The sequence below is a fragment of the Camelus bactrianus genome, chromosome 9 (assembly GCF_048773025.1).
Source record: "Camelus bactrianus isolate YW-2024 breed Bactrian camel chromosome 9, ASM4877302v1, whole genome shotgun sequence".
NCBI classification, from domain to species: domain Eukaryota; kingdom Metazoa; phylum Chordata; class Mammalia; order Artiodactyla; family Camelidae; genus Camelus; species Camelus bactrianus.
The window spans coordinates 5,072,070-5,098,358 of NC_133547.1; the positions used below are offsets into that span (position 1 = coordinate 5,072,070).

Sequence of the window (26,289 nt, forward strand, 5' to 3'; positions counted from 1 at the left end):
CTCTTACACCCCCAGCCCCACCTCAGGCTTCGGGGAGCCAGCAGGAATCCCTGAGGAGGAGGGCAGGACCTGGAAGCACAAGGCAGTGGGCTTGGTGACTGGGGCGGGGTGGGGCAACGGAGGGGGTGCTGGTTATCTAGTGCTGCATCAAAATGAACCACCTCCAAACTTGGTGTCTTTAAACAATCATTAACTCAAAGTGCATGGGGGTCAGAAATTTGGGGGTGGGCGCAGCTGGACAGTTGCAGTCCAGGTTTTTCATGCAGTTGCGGTGAAATGAGGGTGGAGCTAGAGCGGCGGCGGGCGGAAGCCGCCGGCACCTGGCTTTCTCCATGGGATCTTAGGGGCTCTCCGTGTGGGCTAGCTGGGCTTCTTCACAGCATGGTGGCCTCAGAGCTGAAGGCTTCAAGAGCAAGTATTCGTGTAAACGAGGCGTTGGCCTAGTGGCCTTTTACGATCTAGTCTCAAAAGTCACGTAACGTCACGTCTCCCATACCCCGTTCATTGGAACAGTTGTAAAAGCCCACTCAGCTTTAAGGGGCAGGGACAGAGACTCACCTCTCAATAGGAAGAGTGTCAAGGTCACATTGGCTGAAGGGCCTGTTGGGTAAGAGTGTTGTGGCCATCTTGGGGAAAAAGATGGTTTGCCGCAGAAAGAGGAGGCACGCCAGGGGATAAGTGGACGGTGGGCCCTCAGTGAGAGAGGAAAGTGAGGAGGAGGCGGATCTAAGATGCAGGGAGAGAGCGGCCTGAGACCCACCCAGGAGGAGACATCTGGGGTGTCTTGTGTTAGGCTGGGGTTGGAGCTCAGGAGGCAGACTTAGGACCATCAGAGTCCGCAGGAGGAAAAGCAGCAGGAGGTGATGAGCTTGCTGAGGGAGGGCAGAGAGAAGCATGGGAGGCTGGGGAGAGATGAGGGAAGGATCAGAGGAGGTACTGAGAGGTGGAGCGAAGACCCCAGGAGGGCAGGACATTTTTGAGCCAAGAAGCTCAAAAGGGGGAAACTCAGAGCCTGTCGTACTGGCATGTGAGTCCCCTAGGGCTGCCCTAACAAAGTGCCCAAACTGGGGGCTTAAAACAACAGAAATTGACCCTCTCACAGTCCTGGAGGCCACAAGTCGGAAACCAAGGTGTTGTCAAGGGTTGGCTCCTTCTGGAAGCTCTGGGAGAGAAGCCAGCCCATGCCTCTGTCCAAGCTTCTGGTGGTTGGTGGCAATCCCTGGCCATCCTTAGCTTGTAGGCACACTGCTTAAGTTTTTGCCTCCATGGCCACCTTCTCCCTGGGTCTTCACGTGGCCTTCTTGGAAGGACATCAGCCATTGGATTGAGGGCCCACCCTAATCCAGTATGACCACATTTCAACCTGCATAGTATCTGTGAAGTCCCTATCTCCCAGTAAGGTCACATACTGAAATTCTGGGTGGACACGCCTTTGGGGGTGGGACATGATTCCACCCGGGACATCTGGCTTGTGGGGTGTCTAGGGTAGATCCCTGACCATCCCTGGCCTGTGCCTCTCTCAGATGGTCCTTTGAAGGTGCTGATCCCAGAGAACCTGACGATGGAGCAGGTGGTGGAGAAGAACCCACTGGTGGAGCTGGGAGGCCAGTACCGGCCACCCGACTGCTGGACAGAGCAGCACACGGCGGTCGTGGTGCCCTACTGCGGGCAAGGCCGGCAGCTGCAGCAGCTGCTCTTCCACCTGCACCCCTTCCTGCAGCGCCAGCAGCTGCACTATGCCGTCTACGTGGTGAACCAGGTGCGGCGGCGGTGCGGAGGGGCAGGGCCGGGAGGGCAGGCGGGTCTGAGCCTGACCGTGGAGAGTCAGGGCTGGAGTTGTCACTCACTGAGCTGAGAGTATCTGGGCCAGAGAGTATCCGGGGGGCTGGATTGATGAGTCAAGAAGAACTTGGATTGGGGGAAATTAGAGCCAGGGGCTGTAGGTTTGGTCTTGGCTGGCCTAGTCTGGGATCAGCTTGAATAGCTGTCCGAGGGAAAGGCTCAATCCCACTGAGTCCAGGTCTCTCTGAAACCGGGGCTGGTCAGATTGGACAGTTAACCTAAGGGGTAAATTAAAGCACTGAGCAGGGGGGTCAGATGCCGTTTGAATCTTGGTCTTGCCCGTTACTACCTGTGTGGCCTGAGGGTGGGACCAATCATCCATCCAGCCAGCCAGCAGTCCAACACGGTTACTCAGTATAACCATGTGCCATTGTTTTCTCATTCATGAGACAAGGATTCACTGAGTTAATGAATGTAAAGCAGTGAGGCCAGTGCCTGGCACATAGTAGGTGCTCAATACACGATATAGTAATGATGATGGTGATCATAACGATAGTGGTGGTGACTGTGACAATGGCGGTGGTGGTGGTGATGACGGTGATGTTGGTAATAGTGACGATGGAGGGTAGGTGACTATGCTGATGTTGAAGATGGTGCAGACAGTGATAGTGATGACGGTGGTAGTGCTGGTAATGAACATCATGTTAATGGTAAGTGGTGGTGGTTATGGTTAAGGTAGTGATGAAGGAGATAATGATGATAGAGGAAGAAGGGGAGAGGTAAATCCTGTCCTGGGCATCAGACCTAGTCTTTGTCTAGAAGGAGCAGAAACAGATAGAGACACAGCTGGTCCCCAATCACTCCTGACCTCTGCCTCCCTCAGATGGCCTCTTGAAGGTGATGATCCTTGAGAACCTTGAGAATGGCTGAGGAGGGAGACCTGAGAGGCTGAAGATACTGACTGCCTAGGATGCGGGTGGGGGGACCCAAGGAAAGCTTCCCAGCGAAGGGAACTTTTGAACTGCATCTTCCTGGGCAAGTCTGGGTTTTCCATCTCCACTGTGGGAATAAGGAGGGGTTCCAGGCAGAATGGCTCTTGAAAAGGTGAGAGAGGACGGGCCTGGCAGGTGTGGTGAAGGCAGCACCGAACATCTGTGTCCACCCCAGGTGAACAACAGCCCCTTCAACTGGGGCAAGCTGTGCAACGTGGGGTTCTGGGAGGCCATGCAGGAGGAGGACTGGGACTGTGTCTTCTTCCACGATGTGAACCTCCTCCCGGAGGACGACCGCAACCGCTACGTCTGTGACGTCTTCCCTGCCCATGTGTCCGTGGCCATTGACAAGTTCAACTACAAGTAGGTGGAGGAAGGGACTGTTCGCCTTGGCCTGCCCTCCCCGGACCTTGCCCTGCCCATCTGTTTGGTCCAGGCCCCTGATCCCTGTGGCAGAGGCAGAGAGGGGATGTTGGGAAAGGCCTTGGGATGGTGAAGAGCCTCCCTCTTGGATGTGGGTGTCACGTGGGAGTGGGATTGCTTGTCAGCGCGGGAGTCAGGATGCTGTTAATAAAGTGGTAGGCAGCAAGGTTGTGAACTGAGGTCACAAAAGGGGAACTTACGAAAAGAGGGGCTAACTGGGGATCAGCAAGGGCTACTGATGGCGTCAGGAGATGGGCCTGTCAGATGCTTCAGGGAGGGGATAGCTCAGGATCCGATGAGGGGCCATCTCAAGGGTCAGGGGAAGGACTACCCCAGGATCAGGCAGGGGGACATCTGGGGGTCAGGGCAGAGGTTGTCACAGAGGTGAGTGGAGAAGGGCTTACCCAGAAATAAAGCTTGGAGACTCCAGCCAGGAAGGGGCTAGGGCCCATTGGTAGGAATTCCCTGTGCTTCCAACCCTGTCTGCCTCTCCAGGCTGCCCTACCAAGGCTATCTTGGAGGGGTGTTTGCTCTGCGCCCCATTCACTACCTGAGGATAAACGGTTTCCCCAACACGTACTGGGGCTGGGATCAGGAGGACAATGAGATCGCTGCCAGGTAGGGGGCCCTGCTCCAGGGAGCCCAGCACAGGGAGCTGCTGGTCCCTCCATGGCTGGGGGGACACTGGCTGCCCTTGGCTAATAGGGGACACCCCCTATTTTGGATTGAGGGAGACACGAGCCGCTCCAGCCTGAGGGGCTGGGCGCTGGGCACGGCATGGGGATCCTATCAGAGGAGACAGGCATCCGGCCTCCCTGCCCTCCCCTCTGTAAGGGTGAAGCTCAGCGGGATGCTCCTCTCCCGGCCCCACCTGCTCTTTGGCCGCTACCACATGCTGGAGGAGGGGCAGTACCCCAGCCACAAGCAGAGCCCCCAGAGGTGAGTCAGACTTGGGGCAGGGGTGGGGTGGGGGGGTGGGAGGATTCTAGGCCTGTCCCTGATCCCCAGGCTCACGTGGCAGCCCGTCCTGCATCTCCTTCCAGCCCTGGGCTTCTGGCCCCGATCCGCCGCAGGTGGTGGCACGATAGCATGAACTCGCTGAGCTACAGGCTGCTCTCCAAGGAGCTGCAGCCCCTCTACACCAACCTCACCGTGGACATCAGCTTCTCAGCCCCAGGAGCCCCAGGGCCAGGCTGAAGGGTATCTGAAGGCCAGAAGGGAATCCCTGAGACGCGGGCTGCAGGGCAGGCCTCCCACTCAGCCCTCTTATTAAAGGAGGGTTTACTTTATTCACTCCTCTCTGCCACCCCACGCCCCATCCTTCCGTTTCCATTCATTCAGTTACATGGGGCCCCATTCAAATTCGCCAAGCTCTGGGCCTCTCTATGCAGTTCAAAGTGCTTAACACACGCCCACCCGTTGACTTCTCACAAGGACTTGTTGGGTAGCCCTTCTGTCATCTTCCTTTTGAAAACCAGGACAGATGTCTTGCCTGATGGATGTAAAATCAAGCACAGGAACCTGGCTCCCAGGCCTGTCCACTTACAGATTATGCTGTTCTACTTTCTTGCAGCAGAAAAGGGGGGGGGGGATGAATAATTTTTTAAAATGTGAGGATGGTTGAGTAAATTACAGCATGTCCACATGATCGAATATCACTGCAGTCACTGAACAGCCGTGTTGTGGAGTGAAAAGAACCAGTGCACACGCGTGAGATGATCTAATATTTATAAAACAAAGAGGAAGGAATACCTCAATGGGTGTCTGATTATGAGCATAGTAGTGAGTGTGTGTGGATAACAAGTACTGGCAGACTTCTTCCATAAAGGCCAGAGAGGAAATGTTTTCAGATTGCAGCCGAATGGCCTTTGCCACGGCAGCTCAGCCCTGCCACTGGAGCACAAAAGCAGCCACAGACAACACATGAACAGATGAACGTGGCTGTGTTCCAGTAAGACTTTATTTAACGAAACAGGTGGCCGACCAGATCTGGCTGATGGTCAGTTTACTGACTCCTGGTGTGTATGACCTGGAGCCTGCATAAAAATACGGAAGAGTCCATACTGAAAGGCTGACACTGGTTATCCACAGATAGTGGAGGTGGAAAGGGGAGGGCAGAGCTGAACCAGTCAGGAAAGAAGAGAAAAACTACACCTTAAAGACCAGAATCCCATTTACGCATTTATGGAAAAAAAAAAAGTACATTCACATGCCTATATACATACAGAAATTAATAACTACTGACTGCAATCTCAGGATGTAAATAGGGAATAAATTTGATAATTATATTAGGTGCTTTTAAAATATGTGTATAATATACACATTGTACAACCCAAACATTTACAATTTTTATTTGTTAATCACACCTCAATAAATGTGTGTGTGTGTGTATATATATATAAATATATATATAAATTTTTTTATATATGTATATAAAAAATTGAGCCACACTTCCTGTTATGCAGTGAATTCTGTAGCAAACACTACAGAACTGAGGGGGTGTGTGTATATATGCATATAAATATATATGCTGACCTGAAGATGTAAATACACAGACATACATATACATACAGATACACACATATACATAATACTGCCCAGTCACTGTTCAGTTCCCTGGCCTTTTAGAAATATTGATACCCCACATTAAGTAGGGTTTATATCATGAATATAATTTGCCACATACTTTCCTGTAAATCTGGGAACAGTCTGTTCTGTACCACATTCTTTTTTCTCAGTGTGTTAAGAGTTTTATTCCCCAGATGAATTTTATAATTCAAAAAAAAAATTTAATGGTCACATGTCTAGTTGTGGATCTTATGAGACCCTGTCAGTTTCAACTATTGAGAACAAACACGTCCTCTGACAGCAATTTCTGACAGCTTTTCTTTTGGCTCACACATCAGTCACTTTTGCCAACCCACAGTAGCATAGGTAGAGGTCAGCTACATCTTTTTGGAAATAAGCACATTTTCAGAACCTTCCATTTTTCACTAGTAAATGAGAGTCAGTCATTCAGAGTTAAGTCCAATTCCATTTTGCTTTACTTTTTTTTTTATTTCTTTGAAGGGGAGGGAGAAATTATATTACACGAATTTTATAATTTTTAATGAGACTAGTATTATTATGGGCATTTCCACTCATTCTTAAAAGTTCTTGTCTGAGTAATTTCCCTCACATATAATAATGTATAATTTGGTGGCATGCAATGCATTCCTAGAGTTTTTCTGAAGCATGAATTCTGTAGCATACAATTAAATCTGACTTTTGTAAGATTTTTTTCTTCAAGAAATCCAGAGAGTTTGTTTCACTTATGTATATGCTGAGGCATAGTAGGAATTGATTTCTGCGTAAAGCTTGTCACAGAATAACTGCTTTTGTGAGGTTTACCCCTGGTATGAGTTGTTTGGTGTTTATTAAAATTTGATCTGTTGTTGAAGGTGTTCCCACATTTGGAACATGCATAAGGTCTCTCTCCTGTGTGAATTCGTTGATGCACTTTGAGTTGTGGCTTCTTACTGAAGGTTTTCCCACAGTCACAGCATTCGTAAGGTTTCTCTCCAACGTGAGTTCTCTGATGGGCAGTCAACTCCGATTTCTGGATGAAGGTGTTCCCACATTTGTAACAGGCAAAAGTTCTCTCTCTAGTGTGGGTCAGCTGATGTTTATGGAAATTGGACCGCCCGTTGAAAGCCTTCCCACACGCAGGGCATATGTAGGGTTTCTCTCCGGTGTGAATTCGCTGATGTTCTTTGAATTGTGACTTGGAAGTAAAGGCCTTCCCACAGTCACTGCATTTGTAAGGCTTCTCTCCAGTGTGAGTCCGCTGATGCATGCTGAGTATTGACTTCTGGTTGAAGGCCTTCCCACACTCATGGCACACGTGGTGTCTTTCTCCAGTGTGGATTTTGTGGTGTATATTGAGGTGTGACTTTTGGGTGAAGGTTTTTCCACAGTCACTACATTCATAAGGTTTCTCCCCGGTATGGATTCGATGATGTATATCGAGTTGTGACTTGGAAATGAAGGACTTCCCACAGTTGTGGCACTGATAAGGTTTCTCTCCCGTGTGACTTCTCTGATGCACGATCAGGTGTGCCCTCTGGATAAAGGCCTGGCCGCATTCGATACACACATAGGACTTCTCCCCTGAATGGATTCTCTGGTGCAAGCTGAGGGTTGACTTTTGGGTGAAGGCCTTCCCACATTCGCTGCATACGTACTGTCGCTCACCAGTATGAATTCTCTGATGTATGCTGAGGGTTGAATTCTGGGAGAAGCCTTTTCCACATTCACTGCATTCATAGAGTTTTTCTCGAGTATGCGTTCGCTGATGTCTGAAGAGAGATAATATCTGGGAAAAGGCCTTTCCACACTCATGGCATTTATGGGACTTCTTTCTGGTGTGAATTTTCTGGTGTGTAATCAGTTCTGCCCTCTGAACGAAGACTTTTCCACATTCCTTACATATATGTGGTATGTTACCTGTATGACCTGTCACATATACACCAAGTTTTGGTTGTAGAGGGAAGGCTTTTCCACACCGACTGCATTCCTGGAGGTTTTCTACACTGTGGAATCTTGGTTGCTCAAGGAGGTGTGACTTCTGGGTGAAGTCCCTCCCACATTCAGGACACCTGTCTGGTTTCTCCCGAGCATTAATTTGATGTCGTGTGAGCGACTGTTTATGGTTGAAGACTCTCGCACCTCGATTACCTTCGCAGAAGTCCTCTCCTGTGTGAGTTCTCTCGCAGCCAGCCTCGGAAGAGCTATGGATGAGTAGCTGACCAGATCCAACAGCCTCATCAGAGTGTTCTGTGGTATTGCTTTGATTCTGATGATCTATTTCTAGGTGAGGCTTCAAGCTTTTTGCAAGTGAGCAACGTTTATGAGGTCTTCTTCGTGAAGCGTCAAGGTGGAGCCTCACAAGGATGACTTTTCTGGGGTCCTTACAGTCACAATCCCTCTCTGTATTCAGTTTCTCCTTGTTGAGGAAAGCCCCCTGGTGGGGAGGTTTATTTCGACTCCCCTGATGCGCCTTTGTTTGGTCAGCCCCTTCCCACAGTTCTTCCAGAACGAACCACTGTGCACCATCTCTTGTGACCTTACTGGCTGCATCACTGTGAAGTGAAGCTTTTTCAGAACTTTCCTGTTGTGGGCTTTCAAGCCCCAACTCCCCTTCAAGGAGAAAAAGATGAAATAGATACAGTGAACAGCTGGCAAAGGATAGAGGAGGAGTTGCATGAAGCTGATTGAGGGAAAGTGCTGAGTCATACAGCGGTGGCGGTGCTGATGGTGATGATGCGAGAAAACACAGCCCTTGTTATATGTCCCGCCCTTGTCTAGATAGCACTTAGCATCCGCCAGGCCATGCTCTGTGTGATGCACGCACAGGCTCGTTCAGTCCTCACAACAGCCCCCTGAGGTAACTACTTACTATTCCTGCTTTTCATGTGAAGAAAAGGAAACACAGAACCATTCGGTAATCAGCCAAACTCACTTTGCTCATGGCTGGGAACGCTAGATTTGAACAAAGGCAACCTGACCCCACCTGTGTAGGTAGTCAAGCTGCCCAGACCTAGTAGGACAACCACAGGGTAAAACAGACGAGGGTGTCATAGGGCAGATCTGTGAAGAGCCAGAGCTCGAAGGAGGGCTCAGAGGGCGGTGCTTCCTTGGCTTACAATGGGGTTATGTCCTGATAAGCCCATCGTGAGACGAAACTACTGTAAATCAAAAGTGCATTTAATACACCTAACCTACTGAGCATCATAGCTTAGCCCAGCCTCCCCTAACTGTGCTTGGAACACTTCAGTGTTACCCTAAGATGGGAGATCCAGTTAGATAGCAGATACACAATGAGATGCTCTGTTTAGTTATTAGAAAAATGAAATTAAAACATGAAGCAGCTGTCATGAGGTGGGTCATAAATGAGAAGTTGGGTTAACTATTAAGTGTTGGCAAGCAAGATGTAGCAGTGTGGCTCCCCGTGCATTCCCCCACATTCCCACAGCGGAGCATAGACTGTGCAGCCCACCTGAAGAGCTGTATGATTTACTTAGCCAGATTAAGTGTACTCATATCCAGTGAGCAGGCAGTCCCACTCCTGAGTATTCACCTCTGAGAAATTCTTACGTTGGTCCCCACAGGACATTTACAGAATAACACATGGCAGCATTAGCTGTAGAAACTAGGAGTATGAGGTGAGCCAAGTATCCACCGCCAGGGCAATGGGTAAGTGTGGTAGGCTGAATAATGGCCCCTCGAAGGTATCTGCAGTTTTCAGGCTAACAGTCACTCACCTGGACACCTGTGCTGTGGGAGGTCGGCCTCCCCCATCCATGGCTCCTTTCCTTTTCCCATCCTGACAGTGATCTCTGGGCTGGGAATGTGATACCCTGGGTATTAGAAAGGATATTGCCTTTGGATGTGGTCTTGGGCTTTCCAGGCCATTCCATGAAGCTTTCATTGGAATATCAAAAGTCAACATCTGTGCCCAGGAACAGAGTAACACTCAAGGATGCCCAAAAGGAATGAACAGATTGGGACAAACCGAAGGTAAAGTGCATGCCATAAAGAAGGGCATTCTCCTCAAGGAGGCCCGTTCAGGAGCCCCGGGTCGGGGCGCTCACCCACTGAGAAGAGGTGGCTGTAGATCTCCAGCATCACGTCCTGGTACAGGCGTCTCTGGGCAGGGTCCAGTTGCTGCCACTCCTCCCTGCTGAAGTCCATGGTCACGTCCTCAAATGACACTGATCCCTGTAACAACCAACCCCAGCTCCAAGTGGATCAGTCATCATTGGTGAACGGAGCAATTACATATAAGGACACATTTTTAAAGATTTTTTTGTTTGCCATGCTATAGATGGCTTCCCACTACCTGTTTCATATTGTATTTGGGGGGAGTTAAAAAATTTGGCCTTCATCACTGTCTCTGGCACCAAGCTCCTAAAACCCTTGGAATTCCTGGTAAAGCAATAAAGGTGCCTTTTGCTATGTTAATGAATTGACTTTTGGAAAGCACCTCAGGATGGTGGCTGGTCACTAGAGGAACCAACCTTGTAATCAGAAGGTTGGAACTTTCAGTCCCACCCCCTGACCTTTTGAGAAGGGCTAGCCATTGAATCATTAGTGAATGGCCAATGAGTCAGTCATGGCTATGTAACGAAGCCTCCATGAAACCCCAACAGGACAGGGCTCAAAGAACTTCCAGGTTGGTGAACCAGAAGGCTTCCACATGCCACTGTGCTGGGCCTAAACTCCAAGGGGACAGAAGCTCTGTTATGATGTGACTTCTGTTATGCTTCCTACTCATCTGTGTGAGACTCATGGGATTTAAGCTATGTTAAGAAGTTCAAAGTGCAGTCACAGTGGCCAATGTGAATGTCCATATGAGCTGCTGTGAAACATCCAGTATAGGGCCGAGAGTGCTTAAGAGTGGAAAACTAGGAGTGTTAACTTGAGATAAGGAATTTGGCCGTGTCCTTGGAAAGACCTCACTGGAACAGGAGGGAGTGAGAGAGACAAGATCCCCTGGGGTGGAACCATTACATCCTACTGACAAACTTAGAATGGATCACCAAGCGACTTGATGGCTCTTCTGTGGCGGACCTGACTCCCTGGTGCTGAGAGCCATTCTAGATGGATGCCGCCAGAGCAGAGGGCGACTTCCCACTCAGGCTTGTTGTGAGCCCTGTCGTCAGACTGGGGACCACTGCTGAGACACGTGCTTCCCAGACTCCTTCCCCCCGACCCACCTTCTCCCAACTCTGACTAAGCTGTGTCGTGTGCTAATTGTGTGCAGTAAACCGAGTGATTCGTGAGTTGAATGTTGGTTACATTTCGTGTATCTCCAATCCGGTGGATTCTTACCTGGCTAGGCCCTGTGACAGAAACTCCTTTGTTCTGGATCACGCTTGGTGTATCTTCATCTGGCTGTTGATATTACGTCCTTTAATTACCCTTTGTAATCAGCTAGTAATCTAGTGAAGTAAACTGGTTTCCTGAGTTCTGTGAGCTGCTCTAGTAAATTAATTGAACCCAAGAAGGGAGTTGTGAGAACCTTGGTTTATGTTTATATGCCTCTGGGCATATATCCAGAGAAAACTAATTTGAAAAGATATGTGCACCCCAGTGTTCACTGAGGCACTACTGACAATAGCCAAGACATAGAACCTAAAGGTCCATTGACAGATGACTGGATAAAGAAGATGTGGTATATTTATACAATGGAATACTACTCAGCTATAAAAAAGAATGAAATAATGCCATTTGCAGCAACATGGATGGACTTAGAGGTTATCATAGTAAGTCAGACAGAGAAAGACAAATATCATATGATGTCATTTATATGTAGAATCTTAAAAAAGAAATGATACAAATTCTATTTACAAACCAAAACAGACTCACAGACATAGAAGATAAACTATGGTTATCAAAGGGGAAACGATGGGGGAGGGATAAATTAGGAGTTTGGGATTAGCAGATGCAAACTCCTATATACAAAATAGATAAACAACAAGGACCTACTGTATAGCACAGTGATATATACAAATTGTTGTAATAACATAATGGGAAAGAATCTGAAAAGAAAAAATATATTCGTATGTATATGTATAACTGAATCACTTTGCTATATACCTGCAACCAACATGGTAAATCAACTACACTTCAATAAAAAATAGAATTTTAAAAAGTTAATTGAACCCAAGGAGGGAGTTGTGAGAACCTCTGGTTTGTAGCCAGTAGGTCAGAAGCACAGGTGACACGTAGACTCGCTATTAGCATCTAGGCGGTGGGTGCTCTTGTAGGACTGAGCCCTCGGCCTGTGGGATCTGACGCTGTCTCCAGGTAGACAGTGCCAGAATTGAGTTAAATTGCAGAACACCCAGCTGGTACCACAGAGAACTGCTTGGTGCGGGAAAAAATCCCCGCACATTTGGTGACCAGAAGTGTCAGAAGTGAAGTGTTCTGTGTAAAGAGAAGCACATAGAAGTGACTGTTGCAGGGAATGCTAAGCGATTCAAAATCTGACCCACCTCTTGGAAAGGGAAGCATGAACAGCATGCGAGTGTGCTGGGGTGGAAGTATATGACAGAGAGCTAAATGTCAACCTGAGGGTCTGAGAAGGGGCTATATATATTTGCAACTTAAACTCCAAGTGTACTTTAATATCAGATTTTCTATTGTTGGCCCATAAAACTTGCTCATCTGAGGATAATGAATGTGCATCTTAAGAGGGCCTTCATAGGTGGTACTGGGAGCCACTGGGGGAGGTGATCCACTGCTTGACAAGGATATCGCTGACCGCACATTATATACCTTTTAAAAACAGAACACCTCTGTAACTGAGTATAAATCTATCACAGCACAGTGATACTGTCCACATGCTGAAGTCCTAACCCCCAGAACCTCAAAATGTGCCAGTACTTCAAGATACACAGGCTTTAAAGACAGGACAAAGTGCAGATGAGGACTTTAGGGTGGGTCACTGTTATTTTAAAACACGCAAATAAAGCATCATGAAATTCAGAATAACTTGTAATTTCAGGAAATCTTGAGTATACCCAAGAATCCTGCTTTCCCATTCCAAAATATCAAATATTAATTATCTGTGGGCAACTTAGAAACACTGTTCTCTAGCACTTTTATTCAATTTTTAAAATGAGAAAAACCACATGGTCCTTAAAAGCCAGTTCTCGCTCTAGGGACACCCTAGAGCCCATCTCCACAGGGCAGGTAAGGAGGAGTCAGGTGGGGACCAGCTGAGAATATCTAAAGACCCAGCTGAGGATGAAGGATCCTCGCCTGGGCAGAGCAGGAAGGAGCTGGCATTTCCCTGCCTCTGGCTGGAGCTACCTTTTCTTTTTCCTTTGCCCCAAGGCCAACAACCCTCTTCTCCAACACATTCTTCTCCACTAGCCAGTTCAGTTTCCTCTTTTACACACAATGCCTGTGGATGAGGACACAGCAGCCCTCTGTGGGCTTGCTCTCAGCAGGAGACTCCGGATTGTCTCAGACCAGGGGAGTCCAGAATCTGCTGCTTCCTGTGTCTGCCCTCGAGTTCTGCAGAACTGTCCCTGGGGCTCCCGCTTACCTCACACGATCCATCCCTCTCCTCTGGACCCAAGACCTGGGGTCTCGGGGGCAAATTTGTATCAGCAGGCATGTCCCCTCTGGGCTTCTGCTCTTGGTCTTTCTTGCTGACAACTCCACTTTTCCCCGGAGCTTGCAGCTGAGTGGGCATCAGAAGACTCCAGTCTGAGCTGCTGGGAAGAGTCAGGCTGGGCAGCGAAGGGAGGTCCTGCAGCCTCAGTGATGTGGGTTCTGCAGAGACACCAAGAAACCCTGGAAAGGAAATGACCACATAGTTACTCATTTAATACTCACTCCATATGGATTTCAGAGGGCCCTAAGGTGAAGGTCATGTGCTAGACAATGAATGTAGACAAAACTCAGAAAAACTTAGCTGTTGGGGTAAAAAATAAGAAAAGATGAAGAGATTTGGACTAAATGAAAGTTTAATGGCAGCTCTGCCACCTCTTAACTGTGAGAAGATGAAGATCATAGTTTAGCTGTAGTTTCCAAAATGAAGAGGAAGGTATTTATCAAAGGCAGTGGGAAAGTTACATGAGATGAGGCTCGTCATGCCCTCAGCACCAGCCTGACACATGGTGAACACTGAATAAAAAACAGCAGGTTGCAGAGTCCGGTGCCTTGTTTAGTTTTCACACAACCCCCGTCAGCTAACGATTGTGATGATAATCATACTCATTTTGTAGATGAGTAAACTGAGGCTGAGTGCTGTTACATCATTTGCCTTAAGGTCACTCACTCTGCAAAGGGAAGAACAGGGACCGAGTCCCATGTCTGGCTCATCTTAAACTGCACACAGCTGGCACTAACCCATGTGGTCCTCTACGTGGTCAGCTTCCAGAAACATGGTTTACATTTCCTGTTGCCTTCAGGGAGCTGAGGTTTCAAGTTGTACATGTCTGATGTGCCTAATCTGAGATTCTGGACATTTCAGTGTCCATTATGTAGACAGCTCAGCCTTTTCTGACAAAGATAAAACTTAAAATTCAACGTACTGAACCCCACCTTGGCCTGGAAAATTGCAGATATACACCAGGACCCCCCAATCACTTACCATTTCTTGCCTGTCCATTTCTTCTTCCTTCCCCCCACCAAAATACAGTGATGGGCACAGTGACCTCTAGAAATCCCCAATGAGTAGACCAAAGAAGGTCACGAAATGCCCCCCAGTTACCCATGACCAGGCTCTGGAAGTCATTACTGCCCTGATTGCCAATAAATGTTTCCAGGAAGTGTGATTGCCACAGGACCCCCAAATAATCCCCAACATAGGGTTCCAAATAATGCACCCCGGTAGGAAACTATCATCCATCTGCTCAAATGCCAATCATTGACAGGGGCCCACGAAGAGGCCAACACTGAGCCATTCATCCATTCCCAAAGGACCCCAACACACTGCCCAGAAAGCAGTTACCCACACAAACCTCCATCACTGACCCCCCTGGGCCTCCAGTTCACTGGTTCCCAGATGCTACCCTTAGCACCCCACTTTACTGATTTCATAGGTCCCCCCTCAATCACTGTCCCCCTTAAGTGTGTTACAGTGGGACCCTCAAAGTCCTCCAACCCCTGAAGCTTCTGCTCCCACTCAATCACTGCCTCCTGCAGTCCCCCAAGCAGTGGATCACTTCCCCAAACGGCTCCCAGCACCATCTACCAGAAGGCCTTCTTAAGGCGCAGATTCACTGTCCTCAAATGAGCAAGTTTCACGGGCCAACAATAGAAAATCTGATATAAAGTACATTTGGAATTTAAGTTAAAAAATACATACATTCAGAAAATATGCAAAGCGTGAACATTAAGGAGCCAATTATCCAACTTACAGTAGAAAACCCCACTCACCCCTGTAAGCCCCCACCACTAAGATCCCCATCACTCACCCCACAGATCTCCACCACTCACTCCCTCGACCCGGCATCACTTATTCCACAGACCCCCAACCCTCGCCTGTCCCCTAATCCCCACATCACTGACACCATGCCCATTTCCCCTCACTGACCCCACAGATTCCCCACTGCTAATATTCCAAATCACCTTAGCCTCCCGCAGGCGATAGACGGGTTAGGAGAGTTGACACTACCAGCGAAATGGCCGCTCTGGGCCACTTCCGGTTTGAATTCCAGCCTGGATTTCTGGGGCGGGGCTTGAGATGCGCGCATGCTCACTAGAACCTTTGAAGCCACTCCCTGCCAATAGTTATGGAGTATTACCCTTATTTTTAGTCCGCGGTTCACTTTCTTTCAGGGATTGTCTGGAGAACGACATGGCGGGGCCCATACGGCTTTGATACTGGAGGCCGCCATTTTTAAAGAGCCTTCATTCCGTACAGCCAGGGAAGGCATCCGGCAATCTCAAAGTTAGTCTTGGCAAGGGACCAATTAAATATGGTGTATATATCTATTTCTAGGAGACAATAGCATTGCATATTCTGGAAAGTACCTTTTGTCTGTATTTTTCACACTGATTTATTGTCCCACCCTCGGAATCCAGGTATCCTGCGCCCTCTTCCGTCCCACAACTCCCTCTGCCCAGAGAGGCAAAAGGAGCACTGGGAGCCCAAAGGTGTTGGTTGAGATTGGCAGAGAACGCCTAAAAACCTGGATATTTCCTAAGTGTTGAGAGCCATAAAATGAGTGTCTTCCGTTATGTTAATGAGGTGGCTTTTGGAAAGTATCTAAGGATAAATTCTCTCTGTGCGTACCTTGCTTGTTGGGCTTCACTTTATTGGGCTTCACAGGTATTGCTTTTTTTTTTTTTTTAAGAATTAAATGTTTGTGGCAGCCTTGCCTTGAGCAAGTCTATCAGTGCCATTGTCCAACAGCATTTGCTCACTTCATGTCTCTGTGTCACATTTTGCTAATTCTCAAAAGTATTTCAAACTTTTTCATTATTATATTTGTTATGGTGATCTGAGATAGTGAACTTTGGTGTTACTGTTGCAAAAAAGATGATGACTCAAATGATGGTTGGGATTTTTTAGCAATAAAGTATTTTTGAGTTAAGGTATGTACATTGTATTTTTTAGACAGAATGCTATTGTACAGTTAATAGACTACATAGTGTAAAAATAAGTTTTATTTAAAAAAATTTTTTTAAATTGTAGTATAGTTGATTTACAATGTCAGTTTCTGGTGTAAAGCAAAACGATTCACTTATACATATACATACATTTTTCTTCAGATTCTTTTCCATTATATGTTTTTAGAAGATACTGAATAAAGTTCTCTGTGCTATGCAGTAGGTCCTTGTTTTTATTTCACTTCATTTACTTTTTTCAAAAAGATTGTACTATAGTCAATTTGCAGTGTTGTGTAAGTTTCTGGTGTATGGCATAATGTTTCAGTCATACATATACATACATTTTGTTTATCTATTTTAAAACATAACTTTTATATGCACTGGAAAACCAAAAATATCTGTGTTGCTCGACTTACTGAGATAATTGCTTTTTGGGGGTGGTCTGGAACTGAACCTGAAATATCTCCAAGGTATGTGTATATGCTAAAATGTCTGTATGAATTTGAATTCCTCAGGGGACACATGCTTTAAGCAGTGTTTATAGATATAGCCAAATGACTCTCCACGAGGTTGTACCAATTTGCATCCCCACCCCCTGCAATGTGATGAGAGTCTCTGCTTCACTCCAACCTCAACAGCAGAGTACATTAGCATTGATTTTGATCTTTCCGATTTTACCCATAAAAAAAAAGTACCCTCTCATAGTTTGAACCTGAATTTCTCTTGTTAGGCATGAAGGTGAGCATTTTAAAATAGGTTTAATAACCATTAATATTTTCCACTCTATTCTGTTCTGCCTTTCGGTAAACTGGCTTTTCATGTCAGTTTCCATCATTATTGGCTTCTGTTTCTTTTCTTAAGGATTTGGACAAGTTCTTTTTATATTAGGAAATACAATCATTAGTCTATAGTATGATCATGAGTATCTTTTTCTAATTTGTCATTGTCTTCTGATTTGGTTTAGCTTGGATTTGCCATCCAAATTTTGTTTTATATAGTTGAATTTATAAGTCTTTAAGCTTTAAAGCTTATAAGCTTGTAACTCTTTTCTTAGCACTCTGGCATTCCCAACTCTGAAAATATATGTAATGTTGTGAAATGTGAACTAAAATGGAGTCACTTATGTCAAGGGACTTTTAAATGGAGCTGGGAGGAGGCCATTAAGAGGCAGGACCTTGCACACATCCCCACCAGGTGGAAGCATGAACTTTTGAACTGGGCCAAACCACAAATATTTCAAGGTCTCTGCAAGAACACCTGCAGCTTGTCACAGCAACGGATTTTTCCGCCCTCTAGTCATAGCCTTAGCACTCAATCTTGTTCAGCCAAGATTAGCTTCTGCCTCCAGCTCCAATTAAATTTCTTTGTAACGCAAACCTCCCTTCTTTGCTCCTGACTGTTAGTCCTTTATGGGAAACTCTGTGGGTCGCTACCTGAATCTGTGTGCCCTATGCTTTGAATTGCAGTTCTCTGATCTCAAAGAAATGCTTTCTGCTTGATTATGTTACCAGAGAGTAAGTTCTTGTCTATTTGCAGAAGGAATTCAGAGATGAGACAAGGAGATCAAGAAACTAAAGTAAGAATTTATTAAGTGATAGTACGCTCTCAAGGGGAGGTTGGCAGATTCAGGGTAGTAGTTGCCATTAGTTTCTTTGGCTAGCTGGTTATATGGGGTGTGAAAATGAATGGGCAAAATATTCATTGGGGAGGGAGGAGTTCGGGGTCATATTTCCTGATTTCCACCCCAGCTCCACCTTCAGTCATATATGAACATACATATATTCATTTTTATATTTTTCTTAACCATAAGTTGCTGCAAGATGTTGAATATACTTCCCTGTGCTATACAGTATAAACTTGTTGTTTATCTATTTTACATATATAGTTATATTAGTTAGTATATACAAATCTCAAACTCCCAATTTATTCCTTCCCACCCCTGCCCTTATTTAGTCTTGATCTGAAGTGTCATGCATTGGTGCATGATGAGTACTTCTTATCTGCAAGGCTAATTTTATTGTAATGGGGGCATAATGAGAAAAAGATTACATTCAGATGCCAGAGATTCCTGTCTGTCCCATCTTTTTTTTATCTGCCTAGTGGACCCTTGTCACCCCAAAATGTGTGGTTTCCTGTCAGTCCAGAGGTTCCTGCTTTTCTTTGTCTGCCCAAGGACCCCTGTTATTCCCATCAAGTATAAGTAGACATCTGGTGATTTTAAAGTTGAAAAGCATGCCGAGAGGAAGGAATAGGAGAGCAAAGACAACCGTGGAGAGAAAGGGTCTTAAATTTTCAAGTAAGGAAATTAATCCTGTAAGGCAAGAGAAAAGGAGTATGTATGGAAGTGTGGAGGTTACAGGCAAAGAGAGGAAACTTTGGCAGAATTATATGTAAATATAAATGCAAATTAAATATAAACATAAATAGAAATGTGTTTATGTGCATATGTATATATGTTATAATGTATACATTGTCAACCTAAATAAACCTAGGGGGCAATAATTGTTACAGCAGGCAGATGGCTAGATATGAGCAGGAGAAAGAGGGGGCACGGGCCATGTGGCAGGAAACCATACATCTTGTGAACAATGGGGATCCTTGGTCAAAGACAAGTCCAGAATCTGCTGCTTCCTGTGTCTTCCCTCACGTTCTGGAGAACTGTCCCTGGGGCTCCTACTTTTTTTTTTTTTTTTCTGAGATTTTTCCACGCTCAGGTATCCAGGAGCATGGATACTTTTAGAAGGGTTACACAGAGCGTTGTGATCTGAGGGACACACAAAAGGGGCATCTGGAGAGGTCATTAGTGTTTTATTATTTGATCTGTGTTGTGTTTACACTAGTTTTGCTTTCTAACCATTTGGCTAATGTCACCTATATGGTTATGCACTTTATGTATTTTATATGTATATAATCACAGTAAAAACTGTAGTAAAAATCTGACAAGATACAAGAAGTTTGATTCTCTGACACCCATCTTTTGGTGACATTTTATATTGCTTCTTTCCCCCAGAGCTCAGTATTCATAAATGAGAGAATAATTGTTTTTGAAGCTCAAGGAATACTCAGTTTACCTACCAGGGAAATAAAAGATTGATTTGTATGATAGATTTGATTGCACCAAAATGAAGATTCCCATCAAATAGAGAACAATTCAGGTAAATTGAATCAAGAAATTACAGAATGAGAGCAATCTTCATTTAAGCTTACAGGAGCTTTTAAACGAGAATGTACCAAATCTCCCACAAATCAACAAGAAGGAAAACAAGCCAACATAAAAATAAGCAAAGGGCATGAATTTTTATTTCACAAATGTGGAAACATGAATGCAAAACAAGTCCACACTGAGATGCTCCAACTCACTGGTAGTTGAAAAAAAATGAGATTCAACAGAAATGAGATACTACTGTACACACATCAGATCAGAAAATCAAGGTGGCAGATAACAGCAAGCAAGGCAAATATGTGAGGAAGCAGGAACCTCATGCTCTGATGATGGGAGCATAGACTGTTGTGCCATTTTGGGAGCTGGCAGTATTCTGTTTTGTGAACTGACTGCATTTGCTCTCTGATAAATCACTGAGCTACACACTTAGCCATTTGTGTCTTCTCCACGTTATACACTTTACCATAAAAAATTAATTTAAAACTAATATTGAGTGGAAGTACCCAGAAAAAGAAAGAAATACAGACTGTGTGATGACATTACATGAAGGTCAAAAATAGCAAAACCTAAACTTTGAAATTTAGGGATGCATATTTTGTTGGTAAGAATATATCATTCTCCAAGGTTAATAGTAGGGATAAGATCAGAATCTTTAGAGAAGCTGATAAGGAAAACATCAAGGTCCCTCTGTGTAAACCCTTTGAATGAATAATTCACAAAGAAAGATTGCAGTTAATTTTAAAAGATGGACAATGTTTATAGTTACAGCGATGCAAAGTAAAGATGTAACTCTGTTTCTCTAACCTTGAATTAACAAAAGGGAAAAAAAGTCAGTAATGCCAGGCACACTCACGTGTTGTCGGGAGATTTGAATGACTTTGGGAAATATCATGTTGGCGTCAAATGGAATTGGGGGAATTATCTCCACATACTGTTATCCATTAGAAAGGCATTTTTCTCTAAGTTACAAACAAGGCTGACTTTCAGGAACATTACAAATAGGGCTTTATTTTTCTCAGTCGAGATAGGCTGATTTTGATTCAGTGGCTTGACAGAGCCCACAGGACTTCCTAGAGGGTAAAGAAGAAGAAAGAAACAGGGGTTTGGGGGAATCCCAGCCCCAAGTCTAGAGGGCCGGCCCCTCCTTGATTTTCTCCTTCTTGGGCTCCCAGTCCTGACTCAGCTGCTTTCCTAGCCTGAGGTGCAGATCTAGTTCCTGTCTTGTCAGGCCCTTCTGCACAATCCAGTTATTCCTAAACTGAAGACCCAATCTTGCTTCAGCACCACGGACAGCGCAGTCTCTGCTTCCTGGGGACCAGACGTTGCCTTGGTTGGAAAGAGCAGTCTCTCTGTGGGTAGGCTGCGACGGAAGGGAGAATTGGGAAAGGCCTGGGGTCCTGATATGAAGTCTTTCTCCCTCTCCCTCCCTCTACCCTTCTATCCTCCCCTGCCCACTTCCTTTCTTTCTCTCACTCATTTATGAATATTGAGCTCTGGGGGAAAGAAGCACTATAAAATGTCACCAAAAGATGGGTGTCAGAGAATCAAACTTCTTGTATATTGTCTGATTTTTACTGCAGCTTTTACCGACTCTAACTTTGTGCCAAATCCTGAGAAATTATAATTTTTTGTGCCTCAGTGTCTGTCAGATAAATGAAGGCATGAAATATCAGGAGGCTGACTGAGGCTTTGTCTTTAGAAGCAACAGAAGACATTCAAAGTGTTGAGGCATATGAGAGACCTTGCTTAGACTGGGGAAGGAGTCCTGTGACCTCAGGGTTGGAGGGCTATCAGTGGCAGACCTAGAGGCTACAAGAGGCAGATAAGTAAGAGGAGGGAGGTTATGTGGTCACGTCATGGAGGAGAGGAATTGTGGAGGCTGTGGAGATGCTAGGGAGGGAGATTCTGTACATGTTTGTGCAGGACTCACAGTCACAATTTCTGTCTCACCATGAACCCAAATGGCTCAAACAAGTCGGGCTGGAGTCAGGGCTCCAGGCTCAGTCCCAGCCTCTGTCCATAAGGTCTCTCCCTGAAGCTAAAATCAAGAGTTCACCCAAAGCTTCCTGCAGCCTCCAGGATACTCCAGCCCTGGGGTGGGTCCAACAAAGAGAGGATTCGATCCCAGAAGAATCTTGGTCTCTCACTCCTCTGTTCCCACAAGCAAGGCTCCAAGAAACCAATCTGGGGAAAATAGACCCTCAGACTCCATATTTCTCATGAGGGAAATGGGGGCTGATCTTCAGGAGGTGAGAGCTGGGGTCTCAGGGTACAGGAAGAAGGCAGGGTCTGTCTGGTTGTGGTCCCAGGAGAGAAGAGCTCAGCTTTCACTTCCCCTGTAGTGGCCCAAGGAAGAGAGGGGGTATTTCTGGTAAAGGGAGAAGTTTGACACAGAAACCACATGCTTCAATCAGAGAGTGTCTCCATGGTCACCCCTACCTCCAGGCTGGGAGAGGATAATCAGATGGTGTCAAGAGAATCCAGATTACCTTCTGCAACCCAGAGATGCTGCAGCTGCTGTGGCCACAAACTGTGAGGGCAGCAGATCTGAGGATGAGGTTTCTGGGCAGGGCTGCGGCCAGATCCTCTGTTTCCTGTAGTGGTCCCTGGAGGGTGATGCAGGTGCGATCAGGAAGCTTTAGTCAGTGATGGCGAAGGAGGGCCTGGATGACCAGCCCCATTTTCCATTCCAACCCAGGGCTTTTCTGGACTGACTTTAGCCCCCTTGACATCCACCTTCAGATCCTGGAAGTGGCCAACAGACACGGTAATTCCCTTCTGGCCACAGACCCCATCAAAATCTGGAAGAAAGAATCTGAGGCCAATTCAACCTCTTCTGAGATCCAGGGGCCCACTGTTCCTCTCTAAGCATCAGGCTTTCCAGGATGCAGGAAAATGGGACTGGTTCAGGATAGCGAAATACTGGGAAATGACTCCCAGTGTCTCTGAATGTGATGAGCATTCAGGAATCCCCAGGAAAGAACCCGAGACAGGAACACGCATGCTCCTTATCTGGAGGGTTCAGAACCCCGTGGGGAGCTGAGATGGAGTCTCAGGGTCTCCTCTCTGGGGTCTGAGTCTGACTCTCCTCTCCAGCTTGTACCAGATACCCCAGGTCTACACCCCTTTAACCTTTGAACCATCTTGGAGTCTAAACAGCATTTTGCCAGTCCAGGGTCCTCCAGGAGGATGTTTGTCTCATTCAGAGTTCCCCAAAGCCCCCATTCCTTACTACTCACCCATATGCGGGGTCCCAAGATCATGACACCAGCTTTACATGTCAGGTGACCTTCCTGGGAGGTGATCGGTCTATGAGTGGAACCATCTGAGGGGTTCAGCCCATGGCTACAAACCTATATGTGATTTTTCAGGCCCAATCAGAGGCAAATATAAAGGCTTTCCTTGGCTGACCTCACAGGGGTGCTGTCAGTGCACCGGAGTCTCTAAAGGGAGTTGTAGTGAAGGACTCAGACCGCACTGGCCAGTCATGCTGTTTACAGTTTTGCATTCTTAGCCCCAATGCCTTCACTCTTAGGTCTTTATCTGAGGCCTTGGGCAGAGGTCTTCACCTCTACTGAGATCTCCTTATGCGAGGAAAGAGAAGGAAAACTTGAAGTCACTTTTCCGTACTCTGAGTCGGGACTCAGTACTTTTCCACTCCTCCCCCTGCCCCCACCCCAGGGTCCACAGACCCACCAGAGCTTTTTGTGCCGGGTCTCTCATCCGTGAGATGACCCCCATGTCTGTGTGGCCCACCTGACCCTCAACAAAATTTTCTTCTTCACTAAATGCTAACCAGGCTCTTTGGGCCCTTTATCCACGAGCCCTTGACTTTTGGACTTCTGCGTCCACCTTGGCATCATCGAATTTTTTCCCCCAAGAGTCCTGCTAAGTCGATTTAACCAGAATCCCGTACCCTGTGTATCTGATGGAGTTCCTCATCCTCCACTCTCCCCAGCTGATGTCTGATCCTCTGGCCTGCCTTCAGCAAGAAGCCTGATGGGTCGGTTTCACCAGAATTCCCCCTTCTCCCCTGATGTTCCCTGTTAGTAATTTTCCATCCACTGACCCCCACCCTGCTCCTTGGCAATCAATTTGCAGTTTTTCACATTGTACTCAGAGCTGGTCCTGATCTCTTCCCCTCCGCAAAGCCCCAGTGCAGGGGGCTTCCCTGCACTTAGGACAGAAGTCCTGAAGAGTCTGCTTCATCGTTCCTTAACAAGTTTCACAAATAATTTTTTTCCGTGATGGTTAGAATCATACTTTTTCTTTAACACCTATGCGCTGTTCCGGAACACGGGGGAGTGAGTGCTTTTTCCTGTTTAGACGGTTGCTTATACCACCCGAGTAGGTGGTGAAAGGCTTCGTTGTTATTTTCACGTGGACCCGTTGCTTTAATCAGCTACTGTGACGCTAGCAGTGCAGGTTTGCTCTCGGCCAGCTGGGCTGAGCTCCATCCAGCTCAGCATCCCCTGTGGGTGTTGGTCAGGACACCTGGGTCTCTAAGGAGGGACCCAGTCACAGGCTTGTATGACTTGACACGTGGCCAGAAGCCTGGCCCGAGAAGGAAGAAGAAAGCGTGACAGTCCCCACATCTACACCCTTCTGTGTTTCCAGCCAAAAGTTAAAGCCACCATATCACCATGAAGGAAGTCAAAAATATTTCCCTTCTCTGTTCCAAAAGCTCCAAGAACCTGGCTGTTGGTCCTGTCCAAGGAAATGGTGCAGGAAGGAAAGAAGCTGTCCTTTGGGTCAGGGATAGAGGTGGGGTTTCTGCTGCTCAGGGCAGAAGTGGGAGCCCAGCTCAAATGGGAGGTGGCGAAAGGTGGTCTGTGGAGATCCCCTCATTCGCATCACCCCTCTGCTCCTTGCCGTCTGGCTGCTGCCCTCTCCCATCTGTCCCCAGAAAAACCCTCACCTGGATCATCAGTAACCACCTTGCTCTCCTGAAGCCTCCATGGCCAGGCCATCTGTCTCCTCCACCTACCTCCATCCCACAATTAAGCATAAGTGTGTGTGTGTGTGTGTGTCTGCCGAGGGCCTTCTGCTCCCCCGCAGTGAATGTGTCCACCCCCAGAACCAATTTTGCTACCCTCTCTGCCACTTTCTCCCCAGCCCAGACCTGCACATTTACCCTGCCCTTGGCAATGACCCCTCCATCCCCTGATAGCTAGAGTCAGGGATCAGGGAGTCACTCTGGTTGCCTTTTTTTTTTTTTTTTTTTAATTTTAGGAGGAGGTAATTAGGTATTTATTTATTCATTTATATGACCACAAGAATTACAAATATATTTAAATCTCAGACCTGGGAATTGGACTATATTATTTACTTATTTTAGTGGAGGTCCTGGGGATTGAACCCAGGACCTCATGCATGCTGAGGACGTGCTCTCTATCACTGAGCTATACCCTCCCACTCTGGACGCCTCTTTCCCCACCCACCACACCTTTCCTCAAATTTCACTTCGAGAAAAGTGTCTTCAGTGGCTCCTTCTGTCCATCACCAAGGCGGCTGTCTCCACTCTGGCTTGGCTCTCTTCTTCCTGAACAAGCACAACGGTTTCCTCTTGGCCTTCAGTCCCCTCCTTCTAGCTCTTCCTTACAACATGGCCCCAGAAGGAATATGTGGATACCTACGTGACTCTACCCCTTATCCTGCTCAAGAACCTTCCATGGCTCCCCATTGCCCTCCGATAAACATCAAGCTTGTCTGTCTTCCCAACAGTGCTTGAGCCAGTCAAGGGTCAGGACTGATCCTCCTCTTTTTGTTTTTTTTAATGTTAGTTTGTGAATGAGTGAATAAATGCATGCAGGCATGATATGAGTAAAGCTATGTGTTGCTTCTCTTGCGTCCTCTGGCCCCTTTCCTGCCCCTGGCACCCACAGAGGCTATCTTGAGGTCCACCCCAGCAAGTCACCTCCGTGGGGGTCCCAAGGCCATAACTCTCTGGGAGCTGGCCAGGTGGGACCCGCTGATTGTGCAGGAGCCCAGCAGGTGGGACTTGAGGGTTCTTGTCCTTCCTTGCTGCCTTCCTTGAACTCTGAGCCTCAGGGTTCACCTTCCATGCCCAGAAATGGGGCTGAACCATCTCAATGGGCCAATCACAGCTGACTCTCTCTCTCTCTGAGTCTGAAGTTCCCCCTTCCTTGCTGTGGTTTTCACCACAGGCTTCCTATCTAAGCTTCCGCTGCCCTCCGGTATCAGCAGCTTTCTCTTCTCCCTCAGAGGGACTCCAGAAGGCAGACTGTCTGGGGGCACGAGGAAGAGATGTGCCTTCTACAGCTGCTGCTGCTGCCTGTGCTGTGGGGAGGTGAGTGGGCCTAGGGGAGGGGGGCCGCCACTTGTGGGGAGGCCCTGGGGCTCCAGGCTGAGTATCTCCCTCTCCCCAGCACCCCTGGCTCGAGTGCTGAGTTACCCGCTGGAACTGCCGGAGACTGTGACAGTGCAGGAGAGCCTGTGTGTCCTTGTGCCGTGCAGATTTTCCTACCCCTGGTCTTTGGGAACCTCCTACATGTTTTGGTTCCAGAAAGGGGCAGATACAGCACACGACCCTCCAGTGGCCACCAACAAGCCCGAACAGAAGCTGCATGAAAGGACCCGGGGGCGGTTCTTTCTCCTCGGGGACTTCCGGACCAAAAACTGCTCCCTGAGCATCAGAGACGTCAGCATGGGGGACAGTGGGACATACTTCTTTCACGTGGAAACATCCTTCAGTGAACACTCATATCTAGATAAAATGTTCTCTCTGAAGGTGACAGGTATGGTCGGGGCCCAGGGAAAGACCCTGGGGTATGGGGCATGGGAAAAATAGAAGAA

At 47.0% G+C, this 26,289-nt stretch overlaps 2 protein-coding genes across 9 annotated transcripts in view; one reads left to right on the forward strand and one right to left on the reverse strand.

Moving 5' to 3' along the window:
• Positions 1-26,289, forward strand: part of SIGLEC6 (sialic acid binding Ig like lectin 6) — a 39,248-nt gene that overhangs the window by 5,353 nt on the left and 7,606 nt on the right. For 2 of the 7 annotated variants that reach the window (XM_074370984.1, XM_074370987.1), the window contains exons 3-8: positions 1,524-1,759; positions 2,950-3,137; positions 3,693-3,815; positions 4,032-4,136; positions 25,699-25,783; positions 26,000-26,231. In XM_074370984.1, coding sequence (XP_074227085.1) covers positions 1,524-1,759; positions 2,950-3,137; positions 3,693-3,815; positions 4,032-4,136; positions 25,699-25,783; positions 26,000-26,231 — 969 coding nt within the window. The other 5 variants (XM_074370988.1, XM_010951123.3, XM_074370986.1 and 2 more) reach the window with 4 other exon arrangements.
• Positions 6,219-15,432, reverse strand: ZNF175 (zinc finger protein 175). 2 transcript variants are annotated; one of them, XM_010951126.3, is made up of 5 exons: positions 15,327-15,432; positions 13,294-13,544; positions 9,830-9,956; positions 9,500-9,595; positions 6,219-8,375 (listed from the first exon to the last, which is right to left on the reverse strand). In XM_010951126.3, the coding sequence occupies exons 2-5, from the start codon at positions 13,441-13,443 to the stop codon at positions 6,505-6,507; spliced, it is 2,244 nt and encodes a 747-aa protein (XP_010949428.2). In that variant the 5' UTR covers positions 13,444-13,544; positions 15,327-15,432; the 3' UTR covers positions 6,219-6,504. The 2 variants fall into 2 exon arrangements, with proteins under 2 accessions (XP_010949428.2, XP_074227101.1); XM_074371000.1 differs by lacking the exon at positions 15,327-15,432 and adding an exon at positions 15,292-15,309.